Raw genomic sequence first — 22435 nt, forward strand, 5'->3', positions numbered from 1 at the left:
TTTTCATAGTCCCCGCTTTCCTAGATGGAGACTTTCATCTTTAAAGATTATCTGTATTCTTTGTTCCTAACTACAAGACTTACTTGCCTTCACTGGAGAAAACACGTTGAATAAATCTACTTCAAGCAGTCCCAATCACTTTGTATAGCTGACTTTTCTAGCACTTTTTTTGTGTCAAATGTAGATTTTTTTTTCCCACTAACAAAATGATTAGAAGATTAGAATAAAAAAGATAAATTCCACAAACACTGCTAAGAAAGCCTTTTATGGTTTTTTTTCTCCTAGTATTTTAGGAATAACCAATTTCACACAAACACAAAAGAAAGTTTCCTATGAAGAACAGAATGTACAATTTTATGTGAATCACCCCATGGCCCTGACCATTTATTTGGCTTGAGCTGGCAGAGAATGCAATTACACTGGAAAACATTTTCCTTGACAGAGTAACAAAATTAATTTCCCTCATCAGGTGTAGTGCTGTATGATGAAGAGAAACAGCAGAAATGACCTGACAGGTAACAGAAGGTGGAGCGAAGAAAAAGGAGAATTTAAAATTAAAACTCAATTTTGCAGCAGCCACAAGATTATCTGACAAATACACCAGGCAGAGCAACATGAGATCCCTGCCATGTCCTGGCAGGAATAACTCCAGGGGTGTCTAGAAGATCCTAATTAGGTGAACAAAAGCAAGTTTCATGCTGTTTCTTCCTCTGAGGAGACATGCCCAGACCATGGGGATTGATGCAGCTCCACTGAGCAACACAGCAGAAGTGTCTGTGGATGTGTGTGCTTGGGAAAAACACTCCCACAGCTACATCTGGGAGAGTGTGTCAGTCAGAGCTCCCAAAGTTGTTTTATTGAACTCCCTAAGCACTACTTCCCAAATCAAAATCAAAGAAAAAGTCAAAGCAAGTCTCTACAGTCAGTTCATATCCAAGGGAATTATTATTCTTCATCTAAATAAGATTGAATGATTACCATGAGGTTTGAGAAGAATATTAGATACCACAAGCTGGTGTGTGCTTGGCATTATGAAAAATGAGCAGCTCATTAATTCCAGCACTGTGTTCATGTCAAACCCATCCCAGGGCCCTGATTTTGCAAACAGATGCAGTGCTGCAGGTCTGGCCAGCACAGGAGCAGAAATTCCCTGGACATGCAGGGAACAGAGGGACAGGAACACAGGGCCACTCTGATGGTGCAAACATCATGGCAGAACACACACACACAGAGTTCAAAACAAAGCACATTCTGCCCAGGACTGTGTTTAATTTGATTTTTTTTTTGCTAGTTGTTGTGCTAAATCTGATTCCTTTTCATTTTTAGTATTGTCCTAGTAGCAAAGAATGGCTCTCGAACTTTATGTAGCACTATTTTGGCAGAGAAAAAGAAGCCTTTTACATTTCTTCCATTGCACTGCTGGTTTTGTAACTCCACACATTATAGTTAGCCCATGTGGGAATCAACAAATTAGAAAGTTTTGGGAAAGCTGCAAAGGGCAGGCCTCAGAGACAGCAGAACTGTGATCAGAGCTAAGCAGCAGCCATGAGATTGGTCAGCAGAAAAATTATGTAAAATATAGAAAAATAAGGAGAAAAAGAACAACGGTCTGTGTATTAACACTTGTCTATAATAACTCCATAAGCTACAGAAAAGTTTATCTAGCAAGATATTAGGAAGTTTGAAGCTTAATAATGGAGCTCTGTGCACTGTGTTTTAATGCTCACAAGCAGGTATTGTATTTGAAATAAGCAAGCATTGTTTAACCAAAGGTACCTGTGCTTATAGTGCTTGGATAGAATACTGTCAATGTGCTTTTGCTTTGTGTGATTGGTCAAAAAACTTATAAAGTGAGTTGTGACATTAAGTTCTTGGTCTGCTGCCTGGGATGTGAGCTGGTGGCACCTTCCCATTGTCATAACCAAGTAAGGAGACTGATGCTGGAAAATCAAACAGCTCAAGGCACGTTCCCAGCATCCCCACCCTGTTTGTGATTTGTATACAGACTCCCCAACAACAGCCTATAAAACCACACATCTTAAAAACCTCTGCACAGACACAAACACTGCAGCTCAGGCTGTGTCACAGACATCTTTTCATAAAAATCCTTTCTTTAGGACTTTTCCCCTTTCTGAGAAGCTGTGGCCTCAGGAACAAAATGTAAACAATGGTTATCTGCTGCTGTGGGATGCAACAGGTGCATCTGGGATTGATCTTGGGTGAATGTTTGGATTTACTGACCACTCACAGCAGAGCTGTTCTTGCTTTCTGCCTGGACACAGAACTTTGTTATTCATTCCTTTTCTATTCTTAGCTTAGCAAGTTTCTGAGAACTTTTCTCTCTATTCCTATTAGCATAGTAATAATATAACATATAGCATAAAATAATAAATCAAGCCTTCTGAACACGAGGTCAACATTCTCGTCTCTCTCTTCACCCTGCAAAACCCTTGCAAGCCCTGTCACAAGGCTGAATATGTGAGTGACAAACCCTAAAACCACTTCAGTGTGAGCTGCAATATTTAATGCCTCAAGACTCTTTAGCTACAAGCCCAAAACCACTTCTGCAGGCTCCCGTTTGCCAGGACAGACACCAGACACTCACTGTGAAGGTTCTGGGTGATGCTCACTGTCCACTCCTCTGGAGAGGCGCCCGCTGTGGGGATCTTGGAGCACTTGAGCTGCCTGGAGAGGTCTCGGGACTCCAGCCAGCACAGGGTGTCCTCCCTGTGGCTGAAATCCAGGGTGACCACTGCAGATCCCTTCACTGGGCTCCAGGCAGACACCCTGCTGCCATTCAGGTGCAAAACCTCAACCTTCTCAGGGCTTGCAACCAGAAGAAGAGGAGGCCTGTCAGCAGGCTCTGAAAACAAAGTGAGGAGAGTTTAAGTGATTAACAGGCTGTGTATTTCATTTTTATCTTTTCGGTTTTAATGTAGTTTTTAATGTTCTTACCTGCTTCTTTTAGGATATGTAATAAATTGGTTTTGCTTTTATTTTCATAACTATCATATATTCCCAATTATTAGTCTATTTTATCCTGCTGTTCCAATGGTTCACATCATTAAAGAAAATTAATTACCCCAGCCTCACAGCCTCTGTTTAATTCCAAGTATCATTATTGCAACATTTTTCATGCCTAAGTCATAAAATGAAATACAACTTATGCAAATGATCTCTATCCAGATTACTGGAATTTCAAAAAGAATTAAGGCCAGAAAAACCTGTGGAACTCATGAGGACACATGAAATTGTAAGATGCTTTTCATTTTAAAATAGGACACAATCTGAGGAGGGGGTGCCACTCAAAGAAGTTATAACCAACCTGGCAATAAATCCAGTGCACTGAAACCTTAAAGCATAGAAACTCTGCAATTTAGGCACATTTGAAAAAAAAATTGTGTTGCCACATCAGAAGCTCTCACCCCAATGTAATCTGCTTGTTTTCAAAGGAATGCATCAATGTTTGAACACTGCACTGACATGCAGCCCTTCCAATCAACATTCCACCTAATGGAGTTCTCAAATTTTCACTAAGCAGTTCCAGATGTCTAAATGGTGGAAAAAATGGCATAAATAAAAGGATTTGACAAATGGAACTTCATCAGCAGGTCTGATTAAAGAGAAAAGAATATTTCAGTGAGTACAGTGCTCAGTGCCCAGTCTCACACAAAGCCACAGCAAAAGGTGTTCTGTTCTTTGGAAATATCTGCTTTTATTTCAACCTTATTTGAATAAGATTTTTTTTGCATCATAAAATAAAAAAATATTTGTTTATTTCTATAAAGCTTCAGTATGCATTCTTTCTAATGTGGATTTCATTTACTCATGTATTTTCATTCTGTAAAGTATATTCTGTATTGTTACACATCTTGTCCCTCTCCAGTGCATCCCACATGAACATTTGTAAATCCACACTTCTGCAGCGTTACTTTTGAAACTTCCTGCCTGTCCTCATCATCCCCACAGTCCCTTCCACCCATCAGATCAGATCCAAGCATTATTTTGCTTTGAATTTCAAAAGATATCCAGGAACTACAGGGATTGAATTTCTTTGCAAAACAATCCCTTGAGGTGTAAGCCATGAGTGAAGCTCTTGAGTCTTGTTTTCTTTGTTTGTTTTTCCCTTTCCAAAAGATAAAATAGTGGAGGGGAGGGGGGAATTCTCACTAAGCAATTTTTTGTTTGAAACCTGCCAGGTAGGTCCCTTTGCAGTCAGTGCCTGTGAATCTCTCTTTCCCCTTGTTCTCAGCAACTTTTGCCACCCTTGAGGAAAGGCAGATTTAGGAACTTGTGTCCCTATCACCCACTCACCCCAGACTGGTACAAAAGGAGAGTTTCCATCTGCATCCTGCTGAGTCTGGGGATTTATTTTCACATCCAACAGCTCCGTGCTCAGCTTCTCTCTCCCCACAAAATAACACCACTGCCTGCTTCTGGATTCAATCACTCTTTCCCCAGCTCCCAGCAGTGTGGAAAGACCTTTATTATGATTTTTTTGCTCTTATTCTGTGTGTTAAGCTGGATATTTCCACAGCCTGCAGTATCTAAAGCCTCAAAGAGAGGGCAGCTCACAGGAGCTGTTTGCAGTTTCAAAGCCACCACGTGGTTTAGGTTTAGGGAGAGAGAACCAGAGCTTTTCTTTGAACTGACCTCCTGAAAACTGTAACCAGGATTTAATACCTCACTAAACTCCAGAGAAAGGCTGTATTTTGGTATTGGGGTCTAAGACATAAAGGAATTCTTAAAAGGAATTCAGTTCAACCCTCTTGAGCAGCGGTTGTAATCAAACCTGGCTGCAGACAAAGGTGCTGCAAGGACCTGTGGCATTGCCAAGAAGTTCTGCTCAGCAGGCACCATTACACATTAAAAATACAGAAACTGGATTACTGGCCTTGAAATTGTATTTTTAAAGCATAAATACATTAAATAATTCAATGGATTAAAGCAGTTAATCATGGTTTTGCACAGTGGGGTAGATTACCTGCTTCCTTCAGTGTTGCTCAGATAAAGGCTGATTTCAAAATTTGAAAAATATAATGTATTGATAATAAAAATGTACAAAATATATACATTTCATAAAAATATATAAATTAACTTACTGTACAGCATAATGCAGATGAAAAACAGGAGATACTAAGAAAAATCAAGTCTTCGCTCTCACAAAAACTGCTTGTCTGTTCCTGGAGAACAGATTCTACACAGCTTAAAAGTTTAGTGGACAGATTTCGGGCGAGTTCCAGTGAGCTGACAGCAGCTTTTTAAACAAGTGGACTTCATGTGTGTTATTTTCACAAGTTTTTCTTTTCTTTTTTTTTCCCCCCCATTTTATAGGAAAGATAAGATGTGAATAGCTCTTTAATCCAGGGAAGTTTTATGATTCATCCTTCTTGACTAAAATGAAAGCATCCTCCTTTGAATTATGTTTAAGATAGAGTGGTGAAAAGATGAAAGGCTTGCATTTCCCTCCTACCTGATCTTGTCTAAAATACAGATCAATAAGTGATGCCACAACAAATCAGAAATGAAGGTGTTTTGCACTGCCAACAGATTTCTCATCTGAAGCAAAACTCAGAACTGCCAGCATTTTCTATTTTTTCCACCACAATGATATGAAAGGCATAAAGCCCAGAATTCAGGGTTTACAAACAGCTTCAACCCCCTTTTCCTGGGGTATACATTGTAAATCATAAGAGCTTTGCTGTCCCCATGGTATGTATTGTATAAAAATCTGAAAAAATACTCAGACCAATTTATTTTTACATTATTTTTGATGTTTAACCATAATGTACCTCACAAATGAGTTGTTTTATTTCTAAAGTTTTACAACTTATTTTCATGAGATTTTACAAGAAAATTGTGTTGTCAAATCAGTTAAACAGGGCTGAGTTTTTTTCCTAAAAGCTAGATTTTTTTTTCTTTAGTTATTATCGGTTCATCCCTCTTCATCTACACGACAAATGTTTCTCACCACACAGCATTTCTCTCTAGATTGGCCTTGGAGATTTAAAATATACCAGGAACTTTTGTAAAACAGATGAATTTCTTTTCCTCAGCTAGATATTCCCAATTCTGTAATTTTCTTTCCTTAAATACTCTTCTCATCGCATGCAGACTTTGCAATTTAGGCATAAAAACCTAGTAAACAAGTAAGTTCTTCAATTCTGTTCAGCAAAGCTGTGTTTTGTTTCATTTTCACCTCAGAAGAAACCATTAACTGCCTCTTTATTCATAAAAGAAAATATGCTTAAAAAGTCTGGAAAAAAAAACCCACAGCGAACCCCCAGCTGTTTTGATACCCATTTTAACATCCTTCCCAAAGGGAATGTGCAGCTAAAAGCTTTCAGATCCAGAGTTATTTAATTGTGCCGAGGAAGAAAATGCAGAATTTAATGAGGGAGAGACCTCAGCACCTTCCCAGCCTGAAGGGCAGCAAGGAGCAGATTTTGGGGAGCTTTTTGCTAATTTTGCCACCCCACACGTGCAGAGATGGTTGAGAGGGGACAGGATCTGAGGCCACCCAGCATTTGATGGATCTGTGGGGTCACCACAATGTCCCCAACCCTGGCAGGGCTCCTGCAGGTACCAACAAGTGTCACCTGCTCAGCACCTCTCTGCTCCTCATGCAAATAGGGAAGGTGAGAGGATTTCTAGAAAGCTGTGAAACCTCAGAAACAGTAAAGAACTTCCAGCTAGTTGTGGCTGTAAAGCCTGAAAGCAGCAAAGTTACAGCAGTACAGCAAGCAAGGACATGAAACAATAATTTGAGTTTTAGACTTGTCTAAGACAGACATTAAGACTACAGGAAAATTTTAGAAAAATATGTTCAGCAAGATAGAAAGTTTTAGGCTTAATAATGGAATATTGTGTATTGTTAATGGAAGGCATACAAATTTTCATGAAGCACATGTACTTTTAGTGATTGGCTAGAACAATGATCTGTAAGATGTAGTGTCACAGACACATTTTATGAAAAATCCTTTCCTTAGGATTTTTCCTCCTGAGAAGCTGAGAGGCCGCAGAAACAAAATGCAAACAATGATTATCTGCTGCTGTGGAATGCAACAGGTGCATCTGGGATTGGTTTCATGTGGTTGTTTCTAATTAATGGCCAATCACAGTCAGCTGGCTCAGACTCTGTCCAACACACAAGCCTTTGTTATCATTCCTTCTTTTTCTATTCTTAGCTGGCCTTCTGTTGAAATCCTTTATTCTATTATTTTAGTATAGTTTCAATATAATATATAATAAAATAATAAACCAGCCTTCTGAAACATGCAGTCAACATTCTCATCACTTCCCTCATCTTGGGACCCCTGCACACCACCACACCTTAGCAATAAGCTATTGGCTAGAAACTTTTTAAATGCTCTGTAACAAAGAAATCTTTGGCTGCTGCTGGCAAGATTTGAGCTGTTTCCATCTTTCAATTATCTCAACCATGAAATGGGGCTGATGCCACAATAAAGCCCAAGGGATGTGTCCCAGCAGTCCCACCCCATTTGTCCAAACCTCCAACTCTCTCCTCAGTGCTCAGAAAGCTGCCAGCTCATTCCCAGAGCCAGCTGGGGTGTTTGGTGCTCGGGGTTGTGCCGTGCTCAGGATCTCAGCATGGATGGGAATTCACATTCAGAGCAGATCTGCAGTTATTAACGTTGAAAGCTGCACAGAAAGCCCAGCCTACAGCTCTAGTGCTGCTTCTTATCTCTCACAGCTTTTACACACAGAGCTGAATGTTCCTCAGCTCATTTTCTTCATCTGCTTGACAACTACTTTTGCCAAATGTCGACAAAGAAGAGAGGCTGCTCTTTTTCCATCCTTATTTGCTTTAGGTTCTTTAAGGAGAAAATTTGATAGGTTTTCTAAGGGCTGGGTTTCTTTTTTCCTTAGACACCTGCTTTTTTTTCCGCTTGGATTCTGTTCTGATCCAAAGCTAGCTTGTTTTCAAAAAACCTAAAGTAATGGGGAGCACTCATTTCTGTGCAGCACCATGACCCTGCTTTGTATTGTCCTACAGGGATTTCTTTGATTAATGAGTAGTGATTCCATTCTGAGAATACCAAAATGTGAAAACTTCTGTCAAATAAACATGATAAAGTAGCAAAAACTGCAGAGAAGTCCCTTATTAATGTGATTTGTTTCATCTTGACACCAACAGCTAACTACAACTCTCAGTTGTTACTCAGTTTTCTGTGTGTAAAAAGGGAAAATAAAAGGGTCATCTCAAGTCCAGTACTGGCACCATGAGCATTTCCTGATCTAGAATTGCATTTTTGATTTTCATGAGATGGAGAAAGAAGAATAATAAATTATTTTAACTTTGCATGGGCTGTCATCTCACACGACTTCAGGGTCTATTGAAAAAGAAAAATGTCCATGTATGGATCAAGAAAACCAGTATAAGCAGGAAAACACTCTTTTACGCCTAGTGGTGATCAAGGAAGGACATATTTAGTAACACTCTTTAGGTGAAGAAGCCTCAAAACTATCACTAGACCTTTCCATTTTCTGATGGTAAAATAGTTACAAAAAGGAAGCCTTAAAAATATATATACAATAAACATTACTTCATACCCAGCTGCACATGCTTCAGCATTGTGGATGTTGAAGAATTCCTTAAGGAACTTCTATTGTGCTTTAATATAAAAGCATTGTTAATTCATTATGCTGAATAAGAAAACACTGTGTACTATATTGCCTCATTAAGCACAATTGACTAATTTCCTCAAATACACAATCCACTATAAGTAATGAAAACATGCACTAAGCAACAAAAAGCCTCATGTGAATATGTGTATCAGGAAATTCACCTCTTGGGATGATGCAAGGACAAAGCAATCTCATGGCTTTTTTCATCCTAAGGGTACAATTACCTCATGATCATTTCCCCTGTCTCCATTGTCTTCCCAGAGTAAACAGCCTTTTTTTGTTTGTGTGAGGAAAATCTTTGATTTATTTATGAACAGGGAAACTGGGAACTCTTCTAACCTTGGCTGAATTGAGTATTTTGCTTTAATTAATAATATCCAGATAATAACTTTTGATATTTCCCTTGGAGTATTGTCTTAATAAGTGAATATTTTTTTCCTAAGCTTGTTGTGCAGCTCTTTGTAGTGCAGTGAAACAAAGTTCATCTCACCTGTGTTCATCTCTGTCTTTTCACACGAATCCTCCAGCACAAAACCACAAAATATTTTCAGGAAGGTAAAAAAAGAAGTTAAAACTTACTATTTTTGGCCTTGCAGGACTTGTTATCAGGCTGAAGCACGTAACCCTCCACACAGCTGCAAGTGTAGGAGCCTTCTGTATTTACACACATCTGGCTGCAGCTTCCATACGTGTCACATTCATTCACATCTAAAGGGACATTAACAAGGTCCAGTTTAGGGATTAGGAAAAAAAGAAAAATTCAGTAAAATTGAGTATATTCTAAGCGAGTTTTATAAGTCATGAATCATTTTGGTGGGAGGCCTGATGTTTTTCCTTTCCCAAACCACGAATTTATCAGGGATGTTGGCTGTTGAAATCACTCAAGTAGCCAGAAAGAAGGGCAGGAGTTCTCAAGTTCAATAGCTCTTAATTTTGAAAGATAAAACCTTCATTATTTCAAGTAGTCTCCAATGCCTGCATCATGTCAGGGAGACATTTGGGTCCTTGTTAGCAGTACAGATCACTAGTTATCAGGGTTGATGAATGGAGCAACATTTCAGGAGAGCAAGTAATTGATTACCCTTCTCAACCTATTTATGCTGGCAATGTCTTACAGTTCCTTAAATGAGCTGTCACCATGTCTCCATTAAACCACCATCCAACATCAAAAACTATGTACTCCTCTAATAAATATAAAGAACATTTTTCTCAACTAGGGTGTATAAAAATAATACCATAAAATCAAGATATGCTATTAAACAGTGGTTGAGGGTTTAAGTAACAAACTGACATTCTAAAAAAAAATTCCACTGTTTAAATTATTTCCTGAGATATATTTTTAATCACAAAACATGACAACCATAGAGAGAAAGAACTTAAAATAAATTATATTTATGAAGAATCTGGCTCAGTACTTTTAGTTGGAGAGAGAAGTGTTTGGTAGTGAGAACATCCATAGGGCCATAGAGCTCCAATATGATTATTAATAGAGAAAAATAAAGTAAGAAACAAACACCTGGATAGAGATTGAAGAAGTCATATACTTCAAAAATGGAAGAGAACAGTCTACAATTTAAATCTACAATTAATTACTCCAAAATAATGTTCCCAGCTAAATTGTGTAACCTTGGGAGGCTCCATTTATAAAATTCTAATCTAGGTGTGACTTCATGGCTGTGAGGTGAAACACTTCAAGTTTTAGAGGCTCTCCTGGTGGGCAGGTGTGGACAGGGAGCAGCTCACACAACTGAGCTGTAGCTCCAGAACCGCTCCAGACCAGCTGAGCTGTGGGAAATAGCAAAGGTAAAATGATGCTTAAAGCAACATTGTATGAAGCAGGCAGAACTGAACTTTTAGTGATTGGCTAGAATAATTCTCTGTAAGCTTTAGCAATATGCTGTTGGCTAGAAAGTTTTTAAAACACTCTGTAATAAAGAAAAATCTTTGGCTGCTGGCAGTATGTGAGCTGTTACCATCTTCCAATTGTCTCAACCACGCAATGAGGCCGACACTACAATAAAGCTCAAAGAACATATCCCAACAGTCCCATCCTGTTTGTGAAAAACCTCAACACACTGATCCTTCAGTGGCTTCAGGGGAGCTGCTGCTGGGGCACAGGAGCATCAGAGAGTCAGGAGGGAGCTCCTGACTCTCATTTTAAGGACAGTTTTGTCACAGACACATTTTATGAAAAATACTTTCCTTAGGATTTTTTCTCCTGAGAAGCTGGGAGGCCTCGGGAACAAAATGTAAACAATGATTATCTGCTGCTGTGGAATGCAACAGGTGCATCTGTGATTGGTCTCATGTGGTTGTTTCTAATCAATGGCCAATGTACTCTCTGTCTGAGTCACAAGCTTTTGTTATCATTCATTCCTTCTCTATTCTTAGCCAGCCTTCTGATGAAATAATTTCTTCTATTCTTTTAGTACAGTTTTAATATATATCATAAAACAATAAATCAAGTCTTCTGAAACATGGAGTCAGATCCTCTTCTCCTAAGACCCCTGCAAACATCGTCACACACTCTTTCCCATTCCCTGCCCCAAAAGCCCACGCTTGTCCCTGACCAACGCCTTTGAAGAAGGATGAGGAAGCAACATTTCTATGCTGGTTGTCCACCAGCTCCCTGGCCCTGAGAGCCAGCAGGGATCCGTGGAGACACCTGGATGTTGATGTTACACAGAATTTCTTGCTTACCTGTGCAGCTTCTCCCGTCAGTGCTGGTTTCGTATCCATCCCCGCAGTAGCAGCGGGTGCCGTTCCTGGTGATGGCACATCTGTGCTGGCAATTCATCTGCTGGCACTTGGGGAGCAGCTCTGGGAATGGCAACAGGGCAAGATGTTACTAAATGGTTGTGTTATCCCTAAATCTCAAACTTTAGAAACACTGAAATATGTTTAAGTGCATGTCTCAGGAAGGAAGCACCACTACCATGTACATTAGCTGGGAATACATTAGACACACACCCTGTAAAGAGCTTGCTATGAAAACTGCATGTCAGCAAGTTAAACGTTGGAAATCAACATTTTATTACTACCAAGAGTTGCTCACAAGTTTATAATTGAAGTGTATTGTTGCTCTGCTTAAACATCCATTTTCTGCATGCTAGTCATAACTATTGTTGGTAAAAAAAAACCAAAGCAAAACCAATCCTGAAGTGGTAACAGCTATAAAAAATTATTTTTCCAAATTTTTCAACACCTATGCCTTTATTATTCCTCATACCAATTGATTTTCTAACTTTTTAAAGCTTGTTTTGATTTGAAGATGCACTCAAAACCTTCACACCAGACAATGGGGATACATTCTGATTCAACAATTTAACATTGGACATGTAATGCTGGATAAACCCATGGAGATTATATATGTCACTACTGTAGACATCCTTCATAGAATGTGCTTAAACACACACAATCAGCACAAGGCATGATGCAAACACACTGTAGAAATCGTGTAGAAATACAGACTACAATGTTTTCCAGAAGGAAACAGCACAAAACCAAACAAAAGCCACTCCAACCCTTCCCAGCCTCAAGCTGTGTCCTGTGTCTCAATAATTTTGCTGATCAAAAAAAAAAAAAATGTTTTAATGAACAACACTTTTTTCCCTCCAGGAAAAGGAAAAAAAAAATTGAGAAACCCAGCTTAAGGAGGTGCTCTGAGGGTATTTTTCAAAACTATGCAGATGAGTCAGAAAAGAACCTGCAAATGGACAGAGAAATTTCTGCTACAGGGCTGGGTATGACCTAAAGAAAAAGAGAAATCTGTATCCTAATATGTGAACAGTTTTAATCCATTTGATCATTATTCATCGAGTTCTGCTTGGGAGTAGGATGAACATGAATATGAAGAGTCTCTATCAGCATCTGAACCCTGGAGCTTCCATTCTGGAGCGACTGCCGCTGTCAAAATTAGGCTGAAATTTTGGGAGAAAAGTGGATGTGGCTGGCACACAAAGTTACTACCTATCCTAATGCAACTATTCTGAAAAGAATGTGGTTTCACACAATTTTCTCAGGGCATTCCCTAGAGCTCTTTGCCACACCATCTACAGACTGCCCAGAGGTCCATAAACTGCACACCGTCTAAATCTGCTCATTTTCCCTGTGGTTTCTGGTATATTTCTCTGCCTTTTGGGCCCCTGTGCATTGAAAGATAATATATTTTGTGGCTGTAGCTGGCTTTGTTGTATTCCTGTCCCTAGTCCTTAAATCTGCTACATTTTTGCAAGAAAAGTCCCACATAGAGGATAAACTGGAAAACTTCCCTAAAATGGTTCTACAGGCTGAGATGCAGAACTGTTGATTTAATACATCTACCTGAACAAAATCAACACATACATCTCATTTTCTGGGCAAACAGGGATCAACCATCCTTTACCACCTATAATTTTATTCCTCCAATATTTGGCTGGTGCTGCACAGCCAGGAGCTCCTACTGGAAGAGAACTGCTTGACTCACAGTGAGTCTTGGTTTGTTTGCAATCTTTCCTTAATGGATGCAGGCAGGCAGCAGCTTGAACCAGAGCAGAGCTGCACACAGCCAGGAAAGCTGGAGAGCAGCGACAATAAATTGGCAAGCGAAGCCCATTTGGGGAAAATTAAAAACAAAAATAAAATTTAAAAAACCCAAAAAAAAAAAAAAAAAAAAAAAGAAAAAAAAACCACCCCAGCAACAACAACAAAAGTTTATCTGCTCTTTTTTTCCCCACAAAAAATGGTAGTATTTCATTAAAGTTATTCCAGTATCATATGAGTGGCTTTTAGCAATAAAATGGTTGCATTTTCTTTACAAAACCATTAAAGAACCACTGTTAGCTGCCATCTGTTTCTGACTTCTGACTGACATTTTCCCTCCTCCTCTAAACTATACATCAGATAATTTCAAATACATTTTGGTTTTTTATTGTGACAGACACTTTTTGGCCCCAGAAGTTTTTGCTCTGTTGCTGATCTGCTAACCCTGCCAGGGGAACCCATAAGTGAAAAAGCAAAAAACACAATAATAATGGAGGGTAAGAGATAGAATATAACAAAGCAGAATAGATTAGGAAAGAATATTTCATTTGAAAGGGATCTACAATGATCATTTAGTCCAACTGCCTGTGCCCTTCAGGGCTGACCAAGAGTTAGGGCATGTTCTTAATGCCTCTACCTGATGCCTTTAATAAATAAAACATTAAACACTAGAATAGCAAATGTATTTTCTACTTTACTAGCTAGTTTGTAAAAGCTGTAATAGTGATCCTGAAAACCTTTGGAAGAAAACAGAGTTTGACTGCCTCTGGCAATGTTTGAAATATTGAAGGACAAGCTATGGAAGACAGTGTATACATTTAAGGCTTGGTTAGATTTGTAACAGGTTTCTGGGGAAGTGAGGAGGCAAAGAAAAATCATGAAGCAGAACACTGATATTTTTAATGCTCCAGCTAGGACATATAAAGAGATAAAAGCCAGGGACTGTCATTTCTTGTCTCCTCTAAGATTCTGCACCCACTTTGATCTCCCTTTCTCAGCCAGAACTGGTTTACAAAGTACACAGGCAGTGAAGAATGAGCATCACTGAGTTTCCACTTTCATCACAGCTACAGAAACCTCTGCATTTGTCAAAGCCTGGTATTTCTGCTGCAAGATTTAAAGGAAGGAGCTGCACTGAAGGAAACAACAGGAGAGAGCTTTGGAGCTCTCTGGCAGAGCCACAGTTCAAGACAAGGAGCTGCAGAGCAATCCCTGAGATTTGTAGAAATATGGGGTAGCAGAAGCAGCTGTGAGCACCTTTAGGATGATCTGTTTTCCCCAAACCCAGGGAGTAGTGCCAATTCATCCAACTCTGATTTAGGTCATTTTGTTCAGCGTTTTCTTCCTTCCACAGGAGACATGAAGGGCAGCATTTTTTACTCCCCTGCATCTCTATGAACTCTCTGAAGTTGTGAGCCAGGTCTGCCACAAAAGCCACCCATGCCAATCTTGTGCTTCCTGCCTTTCATGCTGCTCTAACTCCAGGCACCTGGTCCCACAGGAGAGCAGCCAGTCAGGCAAAGATGCTGCTGATCTCATCTCCCCTGAAGTGATACACCTTTGACAATGACTCAGAGGAGCTGTAAGCTTCCTGGACAAACTGCTCCCACAGGAATTTGCTGTAATAAAATCCTGCCTTCATTTATTCCTTCTGTGTTCAATGAAACACACTGCTTATCACAGCTCATTCAAGATGAATGATATAAGGAACTAACTTCTCCTGAATGGCTTTTTAATGAAAGGTTCAAGCAATTGATCTGACTATCCTTTTTGTCAGTTCCTCCTGGGCTGACATGAGGTTCACAAAGGGTTCATACCAGGTTCTCATGCTCAGATGTTTTAGTTGTTTCTACAAAAGGGAAAAGAAGCTCAGCTTGCAGCTTCCTCATACTGAATTTATTTATTTGGTGGCTATTGTGGACTGTCTAAAAAAAAAAAAAACAACACAAAACACCCCCACAGATTTACCAATGTACCTGTTTGTCACAATTGAGACAGCCACAGTACACAGAGGATCATCATACAATCCCACAAGTCCTCAACCCATACGTACAGAGTAACACCAAAACTCATCTGAAGGCTTCAAGCATGTGCCCTCCTTGTTCTTTAGCCCAACCTTTTACACCCTCATGGTCAATGCACTGCACCCGTGTGCCCCCTACTCCCTTTGGTCATTGGTCAGTGCCCCTCATCTCATTCCCTTCAATGCTGCTCACCTGCTTCTCACAGCTGTTCCCACTGGGGATGAGGCTGGGCCAGCCCCACTCCCAATCACCACAAACTGTGTCCCTACACCTGTTAGCTTTGTCTTTCCTGAGAGGGAAAACAACCAAGGCCAGGTGGGATGGAGCCCTGAGCAGCCTCATCAGGTGGAAGGTGTCCCAGGCCTTGGCAGGATGGTGTGCGATGCAATTAGATGCAATCCAAACCTTTCTGTGATTCTGTATTACATATGAAAGCAGACTTGAGGCACACACACAGAAAAATGTATTTAGCTGCCATTATTCCTGAACCTCCTGCATGATTATAAAGTCTTCTGGGTGCGATGGGTTCCCAGTTATGTTTCCTATGTACTTCTGTAATATATAAATCCTGTCCTGCTCTTTGTGTACTGACAACATTTCAGTACTCTGTGAATTAAAATTGACTGACTCTGTAATGTGGATAAACATCAAAAATACAGAGCTGGTGCATATAAAAGAAACTGGCTGAAGTTTTCATGTTGAAAGTGCCAGACAATACACCAGGGGGATAAAAGCAGAGCTTCTGTTGTCAGTTCAAGAGTTCCCAATTTGAAACAACAAAGGATCCTTGTCACATAGTTCAGCAGAGAGTGACCAGGAGCTACCAGTGCAATGCTGCCTGGGAAAAAGGGAAATGCAGCACTGAGAGCACTGGGAGAAACGTTTCCCACAGAGAAGTGTTGATGTCAAGGCCCAGGATGCTCCTGAGCGCTTCCCTTCCAGGAGGCAGCTGTGGCAGCTGTGCACACCCCGATGGGTATAAGGGGAATAAACTCAGCTTTAAGCAGAATCAACTCAGCTTTAAACACAATCACAGCCTGAGGGATTAGCAGGGGAATGGAGAGCTGCAATCTGATGGGGAGACTGTAAATTTTCATCTTGATTGGTGCCAGGGGATGAAAATGAAGAGGAATTAGGACTGCCGTCTATGAATATATCAGAGGATCAACAGCAGGGAAAGAGACAATTTAAACTAAAGGGCTATTGGCAGAAGTACAAATGAGTATAAATTGCCCATTAATAAATTCTGGCTGAAAATGAGAAGGTTCTTAGCTATTACCATAATCAGGTTCTGGAACTCCTCTTTGAGCGGGAAGAGCAGGGACAGAAAATAAGTGCTTGCTTTTGACATGGATCATGATAGACCAAGGAAAACCGGCATGTGGAAAGGGCCCTGAAGTATCAAAAACCATTTATGTGACCCAGGAGGGTTCCTCAAGCAACATACTACCCAATGCTAAAACACAAGTTTTCATGGTGGAACAAAGATCTATCTTTTTTTTGCTTTTTTTTTTTCCCCTTGTGTCTGAAATATACCCAAAGGAAAATTAAAAGGAGCTTGTTATTTGACTAGTTTTCTAATTGAACTGTGTGCATTCTCTTTTTTTTTCTATTAAATATTAGTATTCTTTTTGGCATCTTTGTGTTTCATAAATTTACTTGATTTTATCTCTGTTTTATTCAGTTTTTGTGATTCAATATTCATACATTGATGTCTAGACTATTCTTATCACACACATGCCATAAGCCTCATTTTTCTTTTCTGGCTTATGTTTTGAGTTTTTGAAGAACAACCCTTGCACAAATTAGACTTTGTTGTAATCTACTGTAAGTTTTTTTTTGTTTGTTATTGTTGATGCTAGAGAGACAATATAAAGCTCCATGGATTGTTTCTCTGGCAGAAAAGGGTGGCTTGATTGATAGAATTCAACTGCAGCATGTTTTTATCTTACATATGTTGGTCATGTTATTAGTTTTTAATATCTTACTACGAAAGCAAAAAAGACAGAACTGTAATGAACTTTGTCAGACACCTCAGCCCATAACTCTGGTATGGTGGATGCAGTACAGAAGAAGAGACATGGAAATCAGAGATCATGACCTTACAGCTCTGATGTGGGTGACCTCTGTCAAATTCAGCAGAATTTGACAAGTAATCAAATTTTAAAATGTTGGTGTTTATTTGCTCCTAGGAAAAAAACAAAAACAAAAACAAAACAAAACAAAACAAAACAAAACAAAACAAAAAAAACCACCAAACAAATCAATTCAGAACAATAAACTGGGATATGTTAGACTCAGCCATTTACAGCTCAAGTCTATAGCCCGGCCCCAGGATCCATCAGGCAGTGCAGGATTTCTGTACAATTCACAGACAGGGTAATCAGGCCCCAGAATGACAAGTTAAAACTCTGCACCCTGAGCTCTGACAAACTCTAAGTCCTGGGTATAACCCCAAGCCTTTCCCTTCACACTGCTGGGATGTCCAAGTTAGGACTGCTGGTAGGTAATTCCATGTGCTCAAACTCTGAGGGCAGAATCTCTTCTTAAGGCTGAAGTGTTACAATAATATTTTTAGAGACAAAGGGAGAAAAATGATTCTTGAGGATGGTGCTTTGTCCTGGGTACCAGGCTGCTCCTAAATTTCCCATAAAATTTTTACTGGATAAAATGTATTAACAGATTGCTGTATTTCCACCCTTTTTCATTACTATCATAATCAGGCAAGTGAGTCTTTTTCCCAGCAGTATTGATTCCACCTGAGAACACAAGATGCAGCAACTGGGGCATCCTGTGGAGGAAAGGATGATGGGCTGTGATGTTTGAACACCCCTGAGGCTCAGGAAACACCTGGGCAATCCTGGGTGCCCCTTCCTAAACAACTGCTGAGGCCAATGCTGTCACATAAAAGCTGAGCACCTCGTTTTGCCATGTTAGTTACAATTTATTTGTAAAAATGGCCTTAATACACTGTGCCAGAGCTCTCCCATCAGCAGGAGAAGCTTGGCCTGCAGCAACAAGTGATACAGGAAGTTTTGCAGGGAAAAGAGCAGCACATGGATTGTGCTTCACAATTCCACCTGCCATATCTCAGCCTTCCATTGTATCTTTCCCCACATCACTGTCTATGTGTTGGCAATCAGTCGCTGAACAACTTAATTTGTTATTTTAAATAGACATTACAGCATGTTTGTCTGCTTTATGATTACAGGAAAATTACATATCTTGTTTAATCTGCCTGTCAGTCTGCACACAACCAGGAGTGTCTCACTGTGATTATTGTGCAGTGAAAACGGGCACGTCTTGCTGAGTAAGTTCAGGCTGCTTCTGAGTAACAAGATATTATTTACAAAAGACAGATTTTTTTTTTTTTTTCCTGCAGTCATTTCCAATATACCAGAGAGAAGGAATGTTGCAGGAAAAAAACCAAAAACGAAAAAACCAAAAAAGCAAAATTAAAAAAAAAAAAACAAACAAAAAACCACCAAAACAAAAAACAAAAAAAAAAAAAAAAAAAAAAACCCACAAAACACCAAAAAACCCAAACCAAAACAAAACCGTTAAATAATATGTTTCCATAACATTCAGCAGTTCTTTTCAGAGTATAACTATCTTAAAAACATCACTGAACAGTATCTCCCTACCCACTTCATGGATAAATTTATTTTTCAAGGATGTACTATTGAAATTTCTGCCTGCCTAAAATCTTGACCTACAATATTTGGCACAGCTTCAAAACAATTTGTTTTATGTGGTGTTCTTCAACCATAGCATCACACAACACTTTAAAAGATGAGATCAGCAGGTAGGGGGCATGTAGAGAAATATTGGCTTCACCCATGGAAATGGCTCATTATCCTGACCTTTTGCTGTTTTAGTTATACCTTGGCTGCCATACACAAGCATAAGCTCAAGAAAAGTTCACCTGGGAAAAAACAAACTGGGTAAATGATTTCATGGCTGAAGAGAGTGATTTATCTGCTTTTTTAACCTGGATACGAGATATAAATTTAAAAGAATAGCTATGAGAAGAATACACATTAATTTAAATTTATATAAACCCATTTATAGTTTTAGGCATATTCAATGCTGTTCAATATACCAGTTTTCATGGTATTGAGTACATGTTCATGAGGTACAGATAATAATCTTTATGGGTGTCTAATGAGATATGAAGCCTGACAATACTGCACATGTGAAAAGGCCAGAGATGAAAGCAGGGAGTGACAAAGTCTGAGAATGGCAGAATGGGAAAACTACAGAGAGGTCCAGAAGTCAGCAGGAGCAGATCACCGGGGCTTTTTAATCTGGACTCAGTTGTATAAAATGCATTTCCAGAATTAGCTCACAATTTCTCAGCCTTGTAAGCAAATTGCAGTTCAGAGCCTGAGGAATGCTGGACACCAGAGCAGCAATTTGCTGGCAGGAGCAGAGCAGGCTCTGCTGGGAAAAATGCTCAGGAACGTTTTGTGGCAGCAAAGGATGTTCAGAAGCCTCTCAGGGAGGTCTGGAAATCGAAGTAAAGTTGGAGAAACTGTCCCTGATTGTCTCTCCTGGGCTGTCCCCTCACCTGGGCACACAATTCCACCCAGCTCATCTGGACACTGGATGGCAAGGACTTCTAAGTGGAAAAAGTGTGGCTTCCTGTGGTTTTATACCTCTTTATTTATGGAAAGATATTTATTTTATACAGCTTTATTTATGGGAAGGCAGCTCACAGTGCAGCATCATCAATGCTCAGTGTCTCTCTTAAAACAGTGTCGCTCCCTCATGAGCTCACCCAAAACCCAGGGTGTGTTTTCATTTGTGGATTTCTGGCCATGGCCCAGTCCAATAGCCCACAAAAATCAGCTGAAAATCTCTATAATGTGCCTCAAGTGAATACAGCCCAGCATGGCAATGCCCTGTTCCCTTCATGTGGCACACCAAGAAGCCTCAGTCCTCTTCTGGAGCAATTTTTAGAGATAAATAACAAGTTTAGACTCTCTTTGTTGTGTTGCCTCATCTAGTGCTATAGATATAATGGTGCAACAGAGCTGGGAAGGGTGTGGAACTTATAAAACATTACAGAGAGGCCAAAAAATTATTACTTTTCTTTTACTGATACTTGAGGGGGAAGTGGTTGAAAAAAAGGGAAAACAAAAAAAAAAGCTGGCAACTTTATTTACTTTGCTCGGTTTGTAGGTATGTGGAAAACCATAATTAAATCATCCTGAAATCACAAAAGACACCTATAATAGCTTTTCCCAATGCCCAATTTCATGCCTCTTCATGGAAGTAGTACCTCAGAAATTGCTTCTCTTCGTGAACACAACTACACTTGACAGATAAAATCCTCAAAAAATTGCCAAGCAGAAACCTCAGGCTCATGAGGCAGAGCCTTTCTGGAAACTCAGCCAAGGACTTGGAATCAATTACAAAAATAGCAGCAGGTTCCAGAGAACCAAACATGAGATTCAGTAAGTGGACATTGTTTATGTGCAAACTAAACCCAGTGAAGGATAGCAGAAAGGACTTTAAGTTAGAAGCAAAATTAAAAATAGGTAGCAAGGAAAAATTATGCTAGAGAAATAAAATCCTTATGCAATTATTGAGTGTTTTTATTCCAAGGAGACAGACATGTGTACTCCTGGACTCTGGCAGGGGCTACAATAAGTGACACACTCCCTCACAAGCAGATGTTCAGTCGCCTAAAGAGGCTGAATATTTAAATTTTTCCCTGCAGCAAGCAGGGTGGGATTCAAGTTGACTTTTGGAGTGTTGGAAGTCAACGCTCCAAAAGTCACAATGGGAAGTTTGTCCCATTGGAAGTGAACAATTCACGACAAATTCTGCTTTAGGTTTATATTGCTGCTGGTGCCTGGAACCACTCACAATTGCCGCTTCTCAAGGCACTGCTAGCAGTGAGCATTTCTCACCCATGGGTGTCACCATCTCACACAAGTGTGTGTCAGGTGTCCAGAGAGCCAGGGAATGGAAACCATCAAATCACAAAGCCTAGGAAGTCACTGTGACTCAAACCTGCTGTCCTAGTGTTTGGGAGAACACACACCATTCCATCTTTGGTGATTTGATGTCATCTCCCCTGGCATCCAGCTGGGATTGCTCAGCTTTTCTGGAAGCACCAAACCTGGAGCACCAGCTGCAAGCACAATCAGCAGCACCACTGCAAACCGTGGCAACATTTGCTGCCATTTCCCCATGACCCATCTCCCTGGCTGCATTTCTGATATTTTAGCCAGCTAATGAGCCCTTGGGCCTTGGCAATGTGTGACTGATTCGGTGGCACTGAGCTTGAGGGCAACAGAAGGCCAAGAGCTGCTTTTCATTCATTTCTTCCTCCAGCTGCAAGTCAGAGCTTCGTTATTGCCCATGCATGTTATTGCCATGGCCACACATAATATATGCAGGCAGCCTTAATTTTACTGAATATTTTACATAGGATAACATCATTCTGTATTTTTTCATTGTAAGTTCTCCACCTGTTGTTTCAGGATTCTTTTTTTTTTTTTTTTTTTTTAGGTCTCTAGAGCCCATAATAAAACCCTTCCCTTTTCCCATCCTATAAATCAAAGAACTGGTGAACAGAAAACTCCAGTGATTAATCATTTCAGCCACCTGTAGCTTTTATGATTAAGTGTAGTTACATTTTTATGTAGCTGCATGTAAAGGAAAAGAAAAAAATGCAGTTTTTCACAGGAGATGTCATTTACACATTTTATTAGTGGGGATAATGTAAATAAACGTAATCCCTGTAACCTGCCCCTGGCTTCATCCTCTGGGCCACAAACAGAAAAAGCTGAGAGAAAAGTTAATAAAACATGATGGTTCTCAGTGCCAATTTCAGGATTCCAGAGCCTGAGATTATGGGAGGCACGGCTGCAAAGGATACACAGACAATGAGACTCAGGCGATGTGCTTTGGGGGTTGAAAGGCACCACAAAGATCAGCCCTAATTCCAGCTCCTGAGAATAAATATGGAATTGCAAGGTATTTACACAAGGGCTACATGTGTTTATTTATTTATTTATTTATCTATTTACTGACTTTTAATAAAAGCCATTGAATACCTGAATATCAGATTGATCTGTAAAGCAAAAATCTGAATAGATGATTACTGTTTAAAAAAAAAAAAAAACAAAAAAACAAAAAAACAAAAAAACAAAAAAAACCCCACCCAAAAACAGTTGAAGAGGGAATGAGTTAGAAGAATGGTTTCAGGACAATTAAATTCTTCATGA

General features: G+C 39.7%; 1 protein-coding gene across 1 annotated transcript in view; it reads right to left on the reverse strand.

The window, feature by feature from the left end:
* LRP1B (LDL receptor related protein 1B) overlaps positions 1 to 11461 on the reverse strand; it is a 299771-nt gene extending 288310 nt beyond the window's left edge. Inside the window, exons 1-3 of the mRNA XM_058810030.1 lie at positions 11350 to 11461; positions 9229 to 9357; positions 2606 to 2863 (exon numbers count right to left, since the gene is read on the reverse strand). Coding sequence (XP_058666013.1) covers positions 2606 to 2863; positions 9229 to 9357; positions 11350 to 11446 — 484 coding nt within the window. The 5' untranslated portion in view covers positions 11447 to 11461. The remainder of the gene's footprint in view (positions 1 to 2605; positions 2864 to 9228; positions 9358 to 11349) is intronic.
* Positions 11462 to 22435: the final 10974 nt, after the last annotated feature.

The sequence above is a fragment of the Ammospiza caudacuta genome, chromosome 8, assembly GCF_027887145.1.
Source record: "Ammospiza caudacuta isolate bAmmCau1 chromosome 8, bAmmCau1.pri, whole genome shotgun sequence".
NCBI lineage: Eukaryota > Metazoa > Chordata > Aves > Passeriformes > Passerellidae > Ammospiza > Ammospiza caudacuta.